The 15,955-nt window shown below is 52.3% G+C and overlaps 2 protein-coding genes across 2 annotated transcripts in view; both read left to right on the top strand.

Moving 5' to 3' along the window:
- The first annotated feature begins 413 nt into the window (after positions 1 to 413).
- Positions 414 to 2,637, top strand: mxtx1 (mix-type homeobox gene 1). Its single transcript, XM_076047296.1, has 3 exons — positions 414 to 611; positions 1,169 to 1,353; positions 1,707 to 2,637. The coding sequence occupies exons 1-3, from the start codon at positions 590 to 592 to the stop codon at positions 2,448 to 2,450; spliced, it is 951 nt and encodes a 316-aa protein (XP_075903411.1). The 5' UTR covers positions 414 to 589; the 3' UTR covers positions 2,451 to 2,637.
- Positions 2,638 to 7,279: 4,642 nt separating this feature from the next.
- LOC142902339 (rho-related GTP-binding protein RhoQ) overlaps positions 7,280 to 15,955 on the top strand; it is a 13,936-nt gene continuing 5,260 nt past the window's right edge. The window contains exons 1-3 of the mRNA XM_076047305.1: positions 7,280 to 7,520; positions 7,928 to 7,986; positions 15,192 to 15,356. Coding sequence (XP_075903420.1) covers positions 7,379 to 7,520; positions 7,928 to 7,986; positions 15,192 to 15,356 — 366 coding nt within the window. The 5' untranslated portion in view covers positions 7,280 to 7,378. The remainder of the gene's footprint in view (positions 7,521 to 7,927; positions 7,987 to 15,191; positions 15,357 to 15,955) is intronic.

The raw sequence follows: 15,955 nt of genomic DNA, 5'->3' as shown, positions 1-15,955 counted from the left end.
ACCGCTGAGGGAGATAAGGTTGTAATCTTGTGTTTGATAGCGTGCTACTGAAGAGACGCTGCTCCGACAGAGCCTTGCAACCACCAACACGATGTTCCGTCAATGCAGCGTAAATCAAAGTGCTTAATGTATCACACGTCGCCAGGGCATCACTCTGGCTTTGCGACTTGCAAACTTTTTCTGGCCCACCATGTGACAGCAGCACAGGCACATGGTCACATGGTCACATGATCACATGCGAGTCGTCCGGCAGGTAAGTGGTATCGATGAGCCGCCTTTTGTCTCCTCCCCAAATCATTCAGCAGGGGGTCACATTTGCCATTGACCTTGCCACCGAGGCGATAGCGAGTGGGTGATAATGGGGGGCCACTGTGTTGGGAGTGCCCCCCCCCCCCTCCCCCCCCCCTTTAGAGCCATCCATCCCTCAAAGGAGGAGACTCCCCGCCCCAGTGGGCCACGGCCTTCTTCAGGTGATCCATATAAAAGGTGCGGTGAGACAGGCAGGGGGACACAGCCACAGATCTTCCTCGGTGAAGGAGCTCACTCCCAGGTCAGGACCAGAACCTCTAGTACCACAACCTCTGCTGCCATGTGGAAGGACTCCAGCAACGGTAAGAGACGTTATTTTGTTATTATCTATGAATCCCAGGCAGTGGAGAGGTCAACCGAGCTGAACTCAGCCTGATCCGTCCTGGTTAGGATGGTTCTAATATCAGGATGTTCACTGATGTGTGAGGGCCCTTTGCAAATTGATGTTAAATTTCTCTGTTTGGGTTTTGGATGGTTCAAGATGTGAGCACATGTTTCCCTCAGACGTGCAGAACCAAGCAGAGGTACTTTACAAAAACAATCTTTGGGAAGTTCAAATTGTTAATGGCAGCTTTTGCAACAAGATAATAACAAAACAGCACCGTGGGCGCTCAATAAACCCGCCTCACATTGCACCGGCGAGCTTTGATTTTGTATTAGCAGAATCAGAACGAGATACAATGCAGTTGATATGCACGTATTGAATGAGTCAGCTCCAGTGTTGTGCTCCAGTGTTGTGCTCCAGCCCTGGTAACCACTGGTCTGGTCAACAGCTCTTAAAGACCAACTTAAGACTGAGAGAAGACGATTCTTCTGGATCCTGGCTCAACCCGCTCTCTCCCCTTCCCCCCCCCCTCAGATGAAGCCAGAGCCGCGGCCTCCAGCGGGGGCTCCTCTCGCAGCGCCAGTCGCAGGAAGAGAACCAGCTTCTCCAAAGAACACGTGGAACTGCTGCGCGCCACCTTCGAGACCGACCCGTACCCTGGAATCAGCCTCAGGGAGTCTCTCTCTCAAGCCACCGGCCTGCCGGAGTCACGCATACAGGTACGACGTCAACTGCTGAACTCCAGCTTGTTAGCTGACAGACTGAAACCCAGCGAGGATAAATTGCACAGGGTCCAGGGTTTGCCGGGGCGGCTCGGTGGGCCGTCAATGTACCGCACAAGCATCCTTGTTCGCACCGACCAATGAGGTGCGCAGCGAGGTAAAGTCCCCGTCGGTGTCTTATCACACGGAGGCTCTGTCCTGCGCAGTGGCTTCAGATACTGCTATCACTCCGCTGTCTGATTTAAACACGACTCAAGCTCTTCTTCTGTTGGACTCGGAAGATAAACTGGAGCTGAGTCGTGCCGCTTATCTGCTATCTAAAAGTCACTCCCTTCTCCTTTCCCGTCCAGGTGTGGTTTCAGAACAGGAGGGCGCGCACCTTGAAGTGCAAAGGGACCAAGAAGACGCTGTGGCAGGCCGACAGCCCCCCCCACGACGAGCTGCCTGCCCCTCAGGCCGCAGCCAGGAGGGCCTCCCAGGCCCTGCAGCGCCCTCCGCCAGCCTACCCCATGCAGCTGAAGGAGGAGACCAAGCCCTCCTGCTACTATGGACAATATCCTCCGGCTTACCCCGCCCCAGAGAAGAACTCCCACTACGGCTCCGTGTTCGGACTTCAGCAAGGACGACAACTGGGGAGCAACTCGGGCCCGGGGTTGAAGGGACTGTGGTCCCAGCCGGGCGGCCAAACCGCCCCGATGCCACCCCTGTGGTGCCAGTCTCCCTTGCAGACGGACAAATGTGGCCTGAACCCCGGCCAGGCGGGCCTCCTGTACCCGGCATCAGCAGAGCAAATGTACCTCCCCCATCCCGCCTCTCACTCTTCCACCCCGGACACCCCGGACTCTGGGTTCTGGGACACCCGCATGGAAAGCAGCCCACCGACAGACGGCCAGTACCTGCATCTGGAGGACTCTTGGAGCGGGATGGCTCCTGGGGACTGCAGGGACCCGGGGCAGGTGGCGCCGCTGATGCAGCACCCGCCCCTGCCAGAGCTGTCCCTCCAGGACATCCTGGGTGAGCTGGATGAGGAGTGGCTGGCTGGGGAGGAGCCGGGGAGCCAAGCCACAGCAGACCCAGTGGACTTCTGCCAATGACTTGATTGCTTCTTTGCAAAGAATTTGTATTTAGATTTTTGTCAGATGTATGATGATGATGATGATGTGTACATATCAATATTATTTTAAGTCTAGCCTTATTTGAGCATTTCAGTACATTATTTATGACCACTTTATTTGATATTTTATACACTTTTATACAAATAAATATTTAAAATTGTAAAAATCTTCTTTTATTTTTTGTGATGGGCTGGGGGAAGGGGGGGGGGGGGTTTAGCCCTCGACCTAGAGGAGCAGATTGGAATGGAGGTACAGGGATGAAAAGAAGAGGAGAAGAAGGAGAAGGAAGTCGACCATGCAAAGGAGGAGGAAGGCAGTTTAAGAGTTTTGATTTAGCGTTAGCGAATTTTAAAAAGCAGTGAGGTTGAGGTGCCGGGCCAAGAACTTCTCTTCTTCTTCTTCTTCTTCTTCTTCTTCTTCTTCTTCTTCTTCTTCTTCTTCTTCTTCTGCCGCATTATCCGGGGTGGGGTCTCCGGGGGCAGCAGCCTCAGCAGACACGCCCAGACCTCCCTGGCCCCGGTCTAGACCAAGAACCGGTGCAATAAAACCAAGAGGCGAGCTCACGCTAACAGGACCAGCCAGGGACAGTGTGAAGCACTTTTCCTGGCTGGATTTGGCAGCTGTTAACACTGCAGTGCAGGATTCCACACAGCAAGGCCGCGAAGGTTTCCCCTCGCACCACTCCTGTGAATGACTGGGAATTTTCTTCCCCTTCCTTTCGTTTGGACATGGTGATGTGCAAGTGGGCTTGAACAGGTCTTGAAAAGCAGTCAGTTGACTTGTAACCTTTACCCCCAAGTCACCCTGAAAGTCCCCTCACCCTGCGTGCCACCCTTCTTTTATCCAGCAGCAACTTCAGGAGTTGTCTAAGCATTGCTTATTTAGCGCTCAGTTTTGTATGCAACCAATGGCCAGCTGAGGGCGCTGTGGGGTTCACAGGTAAAGAGAACAGCAGATGATGGACAGACAGTCCTCGGTGGTGAGAGGAGCCTGAGGTGGTGAGATGGTTCAGTGATCCCATCCAGACAACTCTGCCATGCCTCCCTCTGGAGGGGTTCTGGGCACGTTCACTAAGACAAAGACCCGCGGATCGGCCCGGGATCAGTCGGCCCAGGAAGGAGCTCCGTGTTCACCAGGAAGAACTGGAAAACACTGCTGGGGGGGGGGGGGGGGGGTGAGACCTGGAATACCCCACTAAGCCTGCTGTCCCTGTGACGCAATTCCAGATGAAAGGGACAGAATACATGGACACACACACACACACACACACACACACACACACACACACACACACACACACACACATGTTCTAATCAACCAAACATGAAAAATGATCAGACAGCCAGCAGGATGTTCAGCTGGAGGCCTGACATTGTTTCCCACTGCAGTGAACAGTGCTCTTGTTGATACTGCGTACATCCTTCAGATGCGAGGAAGGGTGTTGTCCTTCTGTCAGCAGCTGCTGGGGGTTCCTGTCCCCAGAACAACACAACAACACACACGTCCAACAGGCCGCTGCAGGATGGAGCGTGGCGCAGCAACCTCCTGCGTGCACTAAAGATAGCTGAGCAAAGGAAGCAGAGCAGACTGTCAACACCCGAGCAGGACTGCCAACTGTAGCTGCTTCCCAGCATGCAATGCAGTGAAGAAGAACAGAAGTAAATAACACAAAATGAGGTCATTTGGTAGACAAGCAATGGCAGGACAGTGGAGCTGGCTGAGTGCTCATACAGGGACTGTTGGTCTCTATGTTGATGATAAGAATTCACGATTGAAATGGTACAATACCGAGCCACCACTCTGGAGGGCGCTAGAGAGCATCAGGGAGCACCTCAGGGTGGGCGGTGGAACGAGGCCTGGCTGCTGTGTTTCATGCTGGAACTGCTGGGACCTTTCTTTCATCGTCTCGATGAAGTTCATCATGGACACAACAGAAGCACTTCCTCTCAAGCAGCGTTTGGTCACAGCAGATCCAGGAACCCACACGCTGTCGCATCATGTGACTCGTGGTGTGCTTCTGGGTTGCTGAATAACACAAAGGTCCAGCTGGCCCTGCTGAAGACACGTCGTGCTCTTTGTGTGGCGAGCGGTCCTCGCTTGTGCTTGGCCGCGGTTGAACGTGAGGTCCCACATTGCTCAGGCTCCGCCCTCGGATGTTTATATTAGAACTTGTCTACTAAACTGAAGGTACCGCACACACAAGTCATACAAATAAAATCAATGACTGCACTGCATCATGGTCTCAATGTAATTTGGCAGCTGTCCGGTGCGGGTCAGAAGGTTCTACTGCAGAGCCTGCCAGCAGTGTGAATGGCAACTTGTGGTGCAATCCTGTCTGCTATTGGTGACATTAACAACCTGCGCTGAAGTCACCGGACCACCTGAAGGTTTGCTCTTAAGTTCAGAAGGCGGTCCCAATAAGAACAGGCCGGGATCTCGCTTTTACTTTGAAACTGAATTACTGCTTCCTGATCAACCAATGGGCGGCCGCGGGGCCTTTGGATCTCTGTGAGGACCCTGGTTTGGCAGAGCTCCTCCGGTCCGAGTGAAGAGCGAAGACCAGAGGCCCAAACTGTCAACGGGTGCATCGTATTCCTGCCCCCTGCTACTGAACCAGGGGGGCGGGGCCAAGTGTTGAACTTAGCTTTGAGTGAGACTTGTATTTTTATTTGATTGTGTGAGTGTGTGTGTTTATGGATTGTGAGGGCGGGGGGGATCGGGGGGTTGAAGATGATTGGATTGGATGATTACATCAAAAACAGATAAGAGCAACAGTGAACAGTGTTGTGTTCATACTCTTTGATCTTCAAGCTGGCTCTGTCTTTTCTGTTGTCCCACTGTCGTCGCAGCTCTGCGCTGTCACCACACATGCAGGCTGTGATTGATGGCGCTGGCGGAGCAGAGGAAGGAGGACGAGTGTGTGCTGCACGTGCACTTTTACTACGCGGTGCGTAAAGACGGAGGAGGGAGCGCTGCCATGACTTTGTTGTAGTGGTTCCTAAGAATAGCAGCCGTCTGCTGCCATGCAGCTGAACTGAACCGGGCTCCTTTCATCCACGTCTCACGATTGTGTTGATCGCGACCAGAATCGTCAACGAGCGGCGCTGTGGTGCGTGGACTACGAGCGAGGCCGCGCACGCTGACATTGCACACTCACACAGGCCTCCACCTTGGAACGCGGCTCCGTACAGAAATAGACGGCTGATATTAAATGTCATCCGCACGGGAAATAAGGTCAGGGATCCGTTAAAGACGCAGAGCAACATTCTGCCAAACCATCACATTCCTGCTCGTCGCTGTGTTTCCTTCAGGCAGTGGAGCGTCGGAGGGGCGACGGCTGCACGGCAGGAGAGCTGTGACGTGAAACACAGAAGAACGTCAAACTGTGGCAATCAAAGGGTTCAGGTACTGGGATGTTGCCGTTAGAGATGACGATGTTCCCCTTCGCCTTGGGTTAGGGTTGGGGTTCGGGTTGGGGTGGGTTCGGGTTACACAAAAACTCTCTGTGATGCTTTGGTTCCACATGATTATGACTCAAAGTCTCGTGTCTCTTGTTATTTGACGATGTGTTCCATCGTGTGTGTGTGTGTGTGTGTGTGTGTGTGTGTGTGTGTGTGTGTGTGTAGTGCGTGATGGCTGACCGTGGGCAGCAGAGACCAGCCAAGGACGCCCACACACAGTTGTGCGGTGGACTCTGTCCTTTGTGGGATTTACACCCCCGCCCCCAGTTTGCCCTGGCGGCGAGGACTCTTCCTCTTCCTCTTCACCAGGAGGAAGAGCAGGGGACTGAACAGGAGGGCGAGACGCAGGCGGCCACATGAGGACACGATGACAAAGGCCATAACTTGACTGTGTTGTCGCTGCCAGCGTCTCTCTGCCTGACAATATATGGAATATTGTCTGTATGAGTCCTTCTCTTATTAATAATAGTTTAAAATTATACTTCAAAGAACAATATTCTAATTATTAAGGCAGGTCGGTTCACTGGCAGTCAGCGCAGATGCTTTCTATGCAGTGGTTGCAGTTTGCCTGCCCAGTGCAGTGCAGTGCAGTTATAATAAATATAATTTTTTATTTGAGACCTCCAACACCAGAGGTGGCGCAAACATTCAAGAAGGTTTGACATGAAGCTAAACCAAAGTGGATTATTTCAATAAAGTTATAATTATATTATTGGAGTTGAAACCAGAGCGACTTCCTGCAGTTTCCAGCAGAGGCTCTCAAACTCAATCTCACTCTGTTTGTACCTCCCTATTAAATATGATGTCATTACTCTCTCTCTCTCTCTCTCTCTCTCTCTCTCTCCCCCCCCCCCCCCCCCCCCTCTCTCTCCACCAGTAGGAATGTACTTTCTCCAGAGCCCCTTCCGTTCAAACTCGAAGCTCCGCCTCTCCGGCGAAGCGCACCCACCTTGTCCACCACCACCACCACCCCAGCAGCAGCAGCAGCAGCAGCAGCAGCCCAGTGAGTGAGAGACTGTGTGTGAGTGCGGCCAGACAGACACAGACAGACACCGACAGACAGCCAGGGCTCCAGGCGGGGAGCGCGAGCGCGACTCTCCGGGTGGAGACGAACCGCGTGGAGGCAGCGCGAGAACCGCGTCAGGGGAACCGGAGAGCTTGGTTGGAGGAGGAGGTGGAGGTGGAGGTGGAGGAAACTCCTTCCCCGTCCTGATCTGGGCTCGCTGCTCACCCCGCGGTGCTGGAAGGGAGGAGGCGCCGGGGAGATGCAGCTCCAGCCCCGCTGTGAGCGCCGCTCGCTCGGCCACCGCGGCTGCTGATGCCCGCCGAGTGCGGAGCGACAGGAGGAGGAAGCTCGGAACAACAGGGCGTGGGGGCCCCGCTGGTGCTGGGGGCGGTGCTGGGGGCGGTGCTGGAGGGGGTGAGGATGGTTCTGAGGCTGCGACCATGGCTCACGGAACCGCTCCCATCATGTTGAAGTGCGTGGTGGTCGGAGACGGCGCGGTGGGGAAGACCTGTCTGCTGATGAGCTACGCCAACGACGCCTTCCCGGAGGAGTACGTGCCCACCGTGTTCGACCACTACGCAGGTAGGAGCCCCAGGAGCACTGACCGAGTCAGTCACACTGGGACCGAGTCAGTGTGTCCGTCAACTCCCTGGACCTTCCCCTCTCAGACACTCCCAGCTTTTACTGTGTGTGTGTGTGTGTGTGTGTGTGTGTCTATTTCTATATCTATATCTGTGTCTCTATATCTGGAGCCCAGGGGTGTGTGTGTGGATTCCTTCTTTCTCTCTTCCTCCAACTGCACTGCTGCATCTGTTGCTATAATGGAAACCACTTGTTGTTGCCTTCATAGCAGAGAGGGGTTGGGACTCTGATCCCCACCCACTCACCCCCCCTCCCTCCCTCTCCTCACTCACCCCCCCACCCCCACCCACATCTTCCTCTTCCTCCCCTCCATGGTTCCCTTTGTCATATTTCTGTTTCTCTTGCAGTGAGCGTCAACGTTGGAGGGAAGCAGTACTTGTTGGGACTGTATGACACAGCTGGCCAGGTACTGTGTGTGTGTGTGTGTGTGTGTGTGTGTGTGTGTGTGTGTGTGTGTGTGTGTACACGCACATTCTTCCAATTCATCTATTTATTAATTGAAAGTGCTGCGTGGCTCAGGGCCCAGCAGGTCAAGGACACCACCAGCACCACCAGCACCACCAGCACCACCACCGTGGCACTGTGCTGGTCTCTACCCCCCCACTACCCCAGTAACAATGTGACAAGTGGCCAACACCCCACACTGCTGCTGCTTGCTGTTGCCTCCAGCAGAGCCGCTAAGCTGCAACAGGTGACGGCTTTGGCTCGTGGTTTCCTGGCGGCCTGGTGGACAGTGATGGTAGTGAAGGCTTTCAATAGTTGCATTATGTGGAGAACAGGGCCCCCTATGTCCAGCAGTGATGTCACAGCTTGGTTAACAGGCCTGCTGCTAATGCAGCGTGCCATTCAGCAGAGTGAGACGTTTTAAAAGAGTGAATGCAAGGAAGACAAAGGAAAGAGAAACACGGCCGGCTTGGCGTGCACAGTAATGTTTGTGAGCTCTGTCGTCATATCACGGCTTTCCTTGCTGAGCTCAGGGTGACGGGGGTCTGCTGGAGCCCCTCCCAGCTGGCCGAGGTGAAGGGAGGGACGTCGCCGCTCTGTAAAGTAGAAATTTCAACTCAATTTCTGATGATGTCTCCTGTGATAGGAGCAACACTGCAGCGTCGAGTGCTTCTTCTGCATACCAGCTGATTCTCCTCCTGTGACCTTTGACCTGTGGCCCGTCGGCCCGGCCTAAAATGGTCCCCGTGTCAGATGTTGAGCAGTAAACGCTCTTCCTCCTCTGAGCCACATTTAACCAATCAGAGTCACGGCGCTGAAAGCTGAGCCGCTGATCCACCAGGCTGATAGTTGAGCTGTGGAGGGGGGGCTCATGGAGACGCTGCCCTCTGCCCCCCCCCCACCCAATACAACCCCTCCCCCCCTCCAGCTCATTCATGAATGTGACATTGCGACCGGTCCAGGAATAGCAACAACAAAAAAGAATTCCAGCTAGCCAACCAGAGCGCTCGCTCTCTCCCACACACACACACACACACACTCACACACACACACACACACACACACACACACACACACACACCTACCTATGGCCGTCTGGTATTCTCAGTGTAACAGATGGCAGTGCTACTACTGGCTGCTGAGAAAGAGGAACTGCGAATCTTCTGCCGAGTCGTTCAGCTGATTCAGATCTGCAAAATGGAGAAGTTCTCCCAGATGTTGCTGTGGCTGCTCAGAGAGGAGTTACCAGATCTACTGCTGCTCACAAACACCACCCACCCCCACTTAACCCCCACCTCCACCCCCCTCCCCCCCTCCCCCCACACACCCCTGGCTGCTGACCTCTGGATGTGCAGTGCAGGACCAGCTGCTAATGTTTATAGCTTCAGCATCTGATCAAAGCAGCGGCGCCCCCTAAGAGGACGAGAGGAGAGGGAAAATCAGGCAGAAAGAGGAAGAGAGAGGAGGGGGGGGGGGGGTAAAGAGAGGAAGAGGGAGGAGACTTCAAAAGTTGAAACAATTCCTCTCTTGTCCTTCACTCTGAAGTTTCAAGTGGTCCAGTTTTGCTTCCAGGTCTGCAGGACTGTAATCACATCCACATGCTTGATGGAATGAGCCCACATGTTCAGCCTCAACCCTTCTATCCATCTATCCATCCATCCATCCATCCATCCATCCATCTATCTATCCATCTGTCATTCTATCCATCTATTCATCCATCCATCCATCCATCCATCCACCCACCCACCCACCTATCTATCTATCTATCTATCTATCTATTCATCCATCCATCTATTCATCCATCTATCTATCATTCTATCCATCTATCCATCCATCCAACCACCCACCCACCCACCTATCTATCTATCTATCTATCTATCTATCTATCTATCTATCTATCTATCTATCTATCTATCTATCTCTCTATCTCTCTATATCTCTATCTATCTATCTATCCAACCCTCCTGCAGCGAGAGGTGTGTTGACCCAGCAGGGGTTTGGGGGATGTTTGGATGTTGAGTGCAGCGTTGCTGCTAAATGACAGAGAGTCTTCAGAGAGAAGAACTCCAGTGCTCCCCTGGTGGAGAGACGGGGAACCGCTTCACCCAGCTGTTGCTCCGTCACTGCTGAGCAAGAAGAGTGAAGTTCCTGCTGCGCCTGAAGCTCCGCCTTCAGAATAGTCTCTTGTAATATACACAATAGTCTCCTGAGTGGCTTCCTCTTCTTCATTTGTCTTTAAAAAGACAACATTTCAAAGATGAGGGACTTCTTGACTCCTGCTTTGCCTCTTCCAGTGTCTCCTCCGACGGTCTGCTTTCTTTCTGAAAGTATGCCGCCACTGGCCAGTAGCAGTGACTGGTGTTTGGTTCCAGTGTGAACATGCATTATTCATGCTGGCGGTGAAAGGTGACACGTTGGGTCTTTAAATCTGTGCAGATTCATAGGCGGTCATGGATGACTGCTGAAGTGACTCAGCTGTGTTGTTGTGTATCAGCTGCAGTCTGGAATGTCGCGGCCTGGTCCCTCTCAGATGTTACGCACCGGGCCTTTAAATGGTCCGATTCAGAGGTTCTGCCCTGGATGACCGCGGCATTGGCTTGGCTGGGTTCTTCAGTTAGATAAACACACTGGATATATGTGAGCAGCTCTGCCTGACCGGACCACACGACACTTTGTGTCACGGCACAGGAATGCTGTGTGAAGGTGAGAGTGGCGGTTCCAGTTGCACTGAGCACTGGATTGTCTTCACTTCATGTCACAACAGCGGAGCAGCGCTCAACCTTGAAAACCATCACGACTTTTAAACTCAGTAATGCGACTTCAACTCAATGGCCGCAGGATTAACGAGGCTGTGATAGTAAAGCAGCTGTTTTCGGTGTCGTGTGGCGCACACAATCAGATGAATAACACAACGAAAGGGCCGCTGCAGTGATTCAATATTGCAGTCCTCCACATCCTGCAGGGTTTCATGGAAAATGCTGGCAGTCGATACTGCACAGGCCTGGTATGGAATTCCCACCGTGGCTCAAGCCCCTGACGATAAGCTAACGATGCTAAGACGTGCACGTCTCCTGGCCGGCAGTGGTGCACTGATTCCAGCTCAGTTTCAACCATCTGTTCCCTCAGCTGTGAGGTTTTCTATGACTGATGACACCAGCCAGACACCTTCATGCAGTGCTGCTGCTGTTGTTGTTGTTGTTGTTGTTGTGGTGAGGGAAGAGCAAATAGGAATCCCATCAGCCCACTAATATAAACTGTCTAACTTGATAGCTTCTGATCAGCTTGCAGTGTGCATTCATGTCCACTCGTGGGCAGCTGCAGCCAGTCTGCACGCTGGGACGGTCAGCAGGAGGGGAGCCAAGCTTGACCACTTCAGCTGCTGCTCCTCCTCCATTTCACAAGCCGCAGCTCATCACATGGTGTCTAGCTGTGGATGGACGGCTGTCTGATTGGACCAGTCACTGCTTTCAGTTGGCACTGGAGCCTCCACTGCTCTCTATGAGGCTCATCTTTTTTAATAGAGGGACGAGGAAGAAGAGGTTTCCTGAGTGTTGAGGGTTCCTTCAGTTCCACTGGAAGGCCAGAAATATCCTGTATCATCTTACTGCCATGTAGAGTCAATGGTACCGGTTACTCTGTAGGGTCGAGTCGGGCGCCGTGCAAGGAAATGTGAAAGGTGTGGCAATGAGGAAACTATTGACAGCAGTTAAGAGGTGCAGCAGGTTCCTGGTTAGCACTGCAGCTAAACAGTGTTAGTATCAATGAATCTATCAATAGTCTTCTTTGGCTTGATTAAACTATTATTTGAATAGGCAAAGAAAATGGCAAAAGATGTCTGAAAACAGCAGCGTCTCATATTATTCCAGAACCAGCTAAGACAACAACCAGTATCAAAGTAAAAGCAGCACACACAGTGTGTGTGTCTGTAGGAAGCACAGTGTGAGTCTGTAGGAAGCACAGTGTGAGTCAATAGGAAGCACAGTGTGTGGCGGTGGAAGAGGAGCAGGAGCACTGGGGGGGGGGGAGGGCACCGAGGACGACTCGGTGACATCAGAGCACTCGTATGTCACTGAGTCAACACGGCGCTGTTACACCACCGAGCTCTCGCACGGCCGAGATGAGGGGAGAGAGAGAGACTGAGAGTGAGAGAGAGACTGAGAGTGAGAGAGAGAGTGAGACTGAGAGAGAGAGAGAGACATCGTGTTGACAGTAAGTCACTCCTCAGTGGCTCACAATATAAATTCTATCATGTCTGTGGCGCTGCAGGGAACACTAGGGTTGGGGTTTGTGTCAGCAGAGGTCAGAGGTCAGAGGATCAGACACCCAAACAAACAGCCGCTCTGGGCCCTGACACCATGTGACACACTGGAGTCACTGCAGTCACTGTGTTGGCTTTCTTAATATCAATGGGACGTTTTGTGTAGTACTTTGCATTTATGTCTGTATATACACACACACACACACACACACACACACACATGGCAGTATGTGTGTGTGTTAGGAATGTTGGCAAGTCATTGGTTAATGGGGGACTCACACACAGCTTTCTAGTCCAGTCGTGCTTGTTTATATTTGTTTGTAACACACTGTTACAAACAGTCTCAAACACACCGTAACACACTGTAACACACTGTAACACACTGTTACACACTGTTACACACTGTAACACACTGTTACAAACAGTCTCAAACACACTGTAACACACTGTTACACACTGTTACACACTGTTACACACTGTTACAAACAGTCTCAAACACACTGTAACACACTGTAACACACTGTTACACACTGTAACACACTGTTACAAACAGTCTCAAACACACTGTAACACACTGTAACACACTGCAATGTTTGTGTGTTCTGGGAGCAGTGTGTGGTTTTCTACATTGCGTGCGGCACCAGATGGTTTCTGTTGCCAAGGGATTCCTCGCTTGAGCAAAGTGTCAAGACAGACTGTCAGTCACAGCACACTGCCAGTGACACTGCGTGGTCTCCATCCTCTGCAGCTGCTGCTGCTGCTGCTGCTGCTTGAAGAGCAGACGGAGCTCTGGCCCGACGTGGAGGTCCGACCTGGTTCGGGTCCGACCAGCTGTCACACGGTACCGGCTGCCAAAGAGTGGCCCGTGATCTAGAAGAGACGCTGCGTGTCTGAAACTCATTGACGCAGACAGACCGCCTGCTCCACGCCTGCTCCACAGAGACTGATTGGCGACAGCTTCTCATCTCTGAACCAAGTTCATAGGAGAGGAAGACCAATCAGAAACAAGACCTGCAGTGCTAACGTGAGAGTGCACGACTCCCAGTGTTGCCCAGACTCAGTTGGCTGGAGCTCGCAACAACTTGCTGGACACTTTCAAGATGTTGCACCAGCGTTAGAAAAACCTTCCAACGGTGTGAAGACGAGCAGCGTGAAGATGGGGATTCAGCGCTGGGCGTGGCCTAAGAGGAACCTGTCTGTATGTGATGGAATAAACCCAACCCGACCCAACAGCCAATGAAAAGGAGGGGGCGGGACACAGGAAGTAGCTGCAGGAGACAAAGACGCACCTGACTGCCAATATGGCAGCGGAACAATTTATTTTCCCCCAGTGGTCACTCGAGGTACTGCGGTCAAAAAGCCCTGCAGCCCAAAAAGCATTTTTCCCACAGACCACAATACAAAAATAAACAGCTGTAGAACGGCTGACAGGACGAACTTTGACCTTTGAAACGCGGTGCATAACTTCATAACTAAGCGGGTCTGTGTTCCCTCAGCTGGTGCAGCTGTTCACGGTTCCACCCGGTCCACTCCAAGTCTTTTCAAACTCAGCTGCCAGTGTGAGGGTTCCAGTGACCAAGCGGTCCGGAGGAACTGGGCGCGAACCCTCCAGGTTCTCAAGGACGAGCTGGATGGACGGTAGATCTTCCAGAGGGGAGTCAGACTGATCCAGTGGGACGCTGAACACTGAATCATTTCAGATTCATTCATTTCCAGAAGGGGTTCCAGAACCATGGAACTGAGGCCTAAGACAGCTGGGAGGTGCCAGCAGACCCCCGGGACCCTGAATAGGAATAAGCGGGTATAGAAGATGAATGAAGGAATGAAAAAAGATATGTTCAGGTTCAAAGGTTTGATCCTTGGCCATCCCAAGTGACTCAGATCTGCACTGCAACGTGTTCCTGCTTCTTCTGCTGCTTCTTGGTGGTTAATGTCACGGCACTTCTCTCTAATGCTAGGACGGCCACGTTAGCACATCGACACAAGAACTCTCTGAGTCTCAGTTCAGTTTGAGGAACTTACCCGAGTTGAACCCTTTGATAGAATGTTGTTGACTTCTTCACGTGATCCTCAACTTCCTCCTCAGATGTTTTAGACACGCGCCATCCTTTTTTTTTTTCTTCTTCATTTCTTAATTTTTATTTCCATTGTTGACTTGGAGTCAATGTTGCACTGCTGTTCCACTGGATGAGAAGACCAGGCTTTGATTCATCGTTCGTTTATGAGGGCACTGTCATAACTGGGGTAGCTTGCTACGCAGAATCCTGCTGGGTGTCACCTCAATATATCAACTCAGCCTTCTCCCATGTCTTCAAGCAGCAGCAGCAGCAGCAGCAGCAGTAGCAGCAGCAGTAGCAGTAGCAGCAGCAGCAGCAGCAGCAGCAGCAGCAGTAGCAGTAGCAGCAGCAGCAGCAGCAGCAGCAGCAGCAGCAGCAGCAGTAGCAGTAGCAGTAGCAGCAGCAGCAGTAGCAGTAGCAGCAGCAGCAGCAGCAGCAGCAGCAGCAGCAGCAGCAGCAGTAGCAGTAGCAGCAGTAGCAGCAGCAGCAGCAGTAGCAGTAGCAGTAGCAGCAGCAGCAGCAGCAGCAGCAGCAGCAGCAGCAGTAGCAGCAGCAGCAGCAGCAGCAGCAGTAGCAGCAGCAGCAGCAGCAGCAGCAGCAGCAGTAGCAGTAGCAGTAGCAGCAGCAGCAGTAGCAGTAGCAGCAGCAGCAGCAGCAGCAGCAGTAGCAGCAGTAGCAGTAGTAGCAGTAGCAGTAGTAGCAGCAGCAGCAGCAGCAGCAGCAGCAGCAGCAGCAGTAGCAGTAGTAGCAGTAGCAGTAGTAGCAGCAGCAGCAGGTCCTCCAGGTGTTCCTCCAGTTGTTCCTCCAGGTGTTCCTCCAGGTGTTGACCTGCTCTGTCTCCTGCTTCCTCAGGAGGACTACGACCGCCTCAGGCCGCTGTCCTACCCCATGACCGACGTCTTCCTCATCTGCTTCTCCGTGGTCAACCCCGCCAGCTTCCAGAACGTCCGAGAGGAGTGGGTGCCGGAGCTGCAGGAGTACGCACCCAGCGTGCCCTACCTGCTCATAGGCACCCAGGTGAGCCTGCACTGCCGTCACACTGCACCGGCTCTCATCAGAACTCTGTTGTTTGTTACTTTGGAAATGACTGAAGAGAACTTGACCGCTGTAATAACAACAACAACAACAACAAGACAGTGGTGACTAACGAAGCACAAAGTGTTCTGGTGCTTTCGGTTCGGACCTTGGACAGGATGGAATCTTTCATTTATTAAGAAAGAGTTCCTGCTGAGAACTGGAGTGTACAACTCTTGGTCTAGAGTTGCATTGGACTCACAACAGTCTTCAGCTTATCTGAGCAAGTCAACTCATCAATGGCTCTCATAGTTTGAGACGTTCCTACAGATATGTATGCAGAGAAGTCGTTTGACTGAGATGAAACTTCCAGAGAGCCTCCTCATGGCTGACTGGTGGTGATGGAAACAAAGAGAAGGCAGTCAGGGATTCATTTGAATAAGAAGAAAAAAATCAAACTCGTCCAGACTTTGTGATTTTGATCTTGGACTGATGATGGCACTTTAGTCCAGACAGCAAAAGGAAGAAAAAAAAATAAATAACTTGGCTCAATCTTTTTATTTGTCACACGGATCTGAGGCTTCAAATTCACAAAGTCCAAT

The sequence above is a fragment of the Nelusetta ayraudi genome, unplaced genomic scaffold, assembly GCF_046127955.1.
Source record: "Nelusetta ayraudi isolate G7.1 ecotype Tasmania unplaced genomic scaffold, CSIRO-AGI_Nayr_v1 ptg000093l, whole genome shotgun sequence".
Taxonomy (NCBI): domain Eukaryota; kingdom Metazoa; phylum Chordata; class Actinopteri; order Tetraodontiformes; family Monacanthidae; genus Nelusetta; species Nelusetta ayraudi.
Note: the sequence above shows the minus strand (reverse complement) of the source record. Positions and strands in the feature narration are given on the sequence as shown.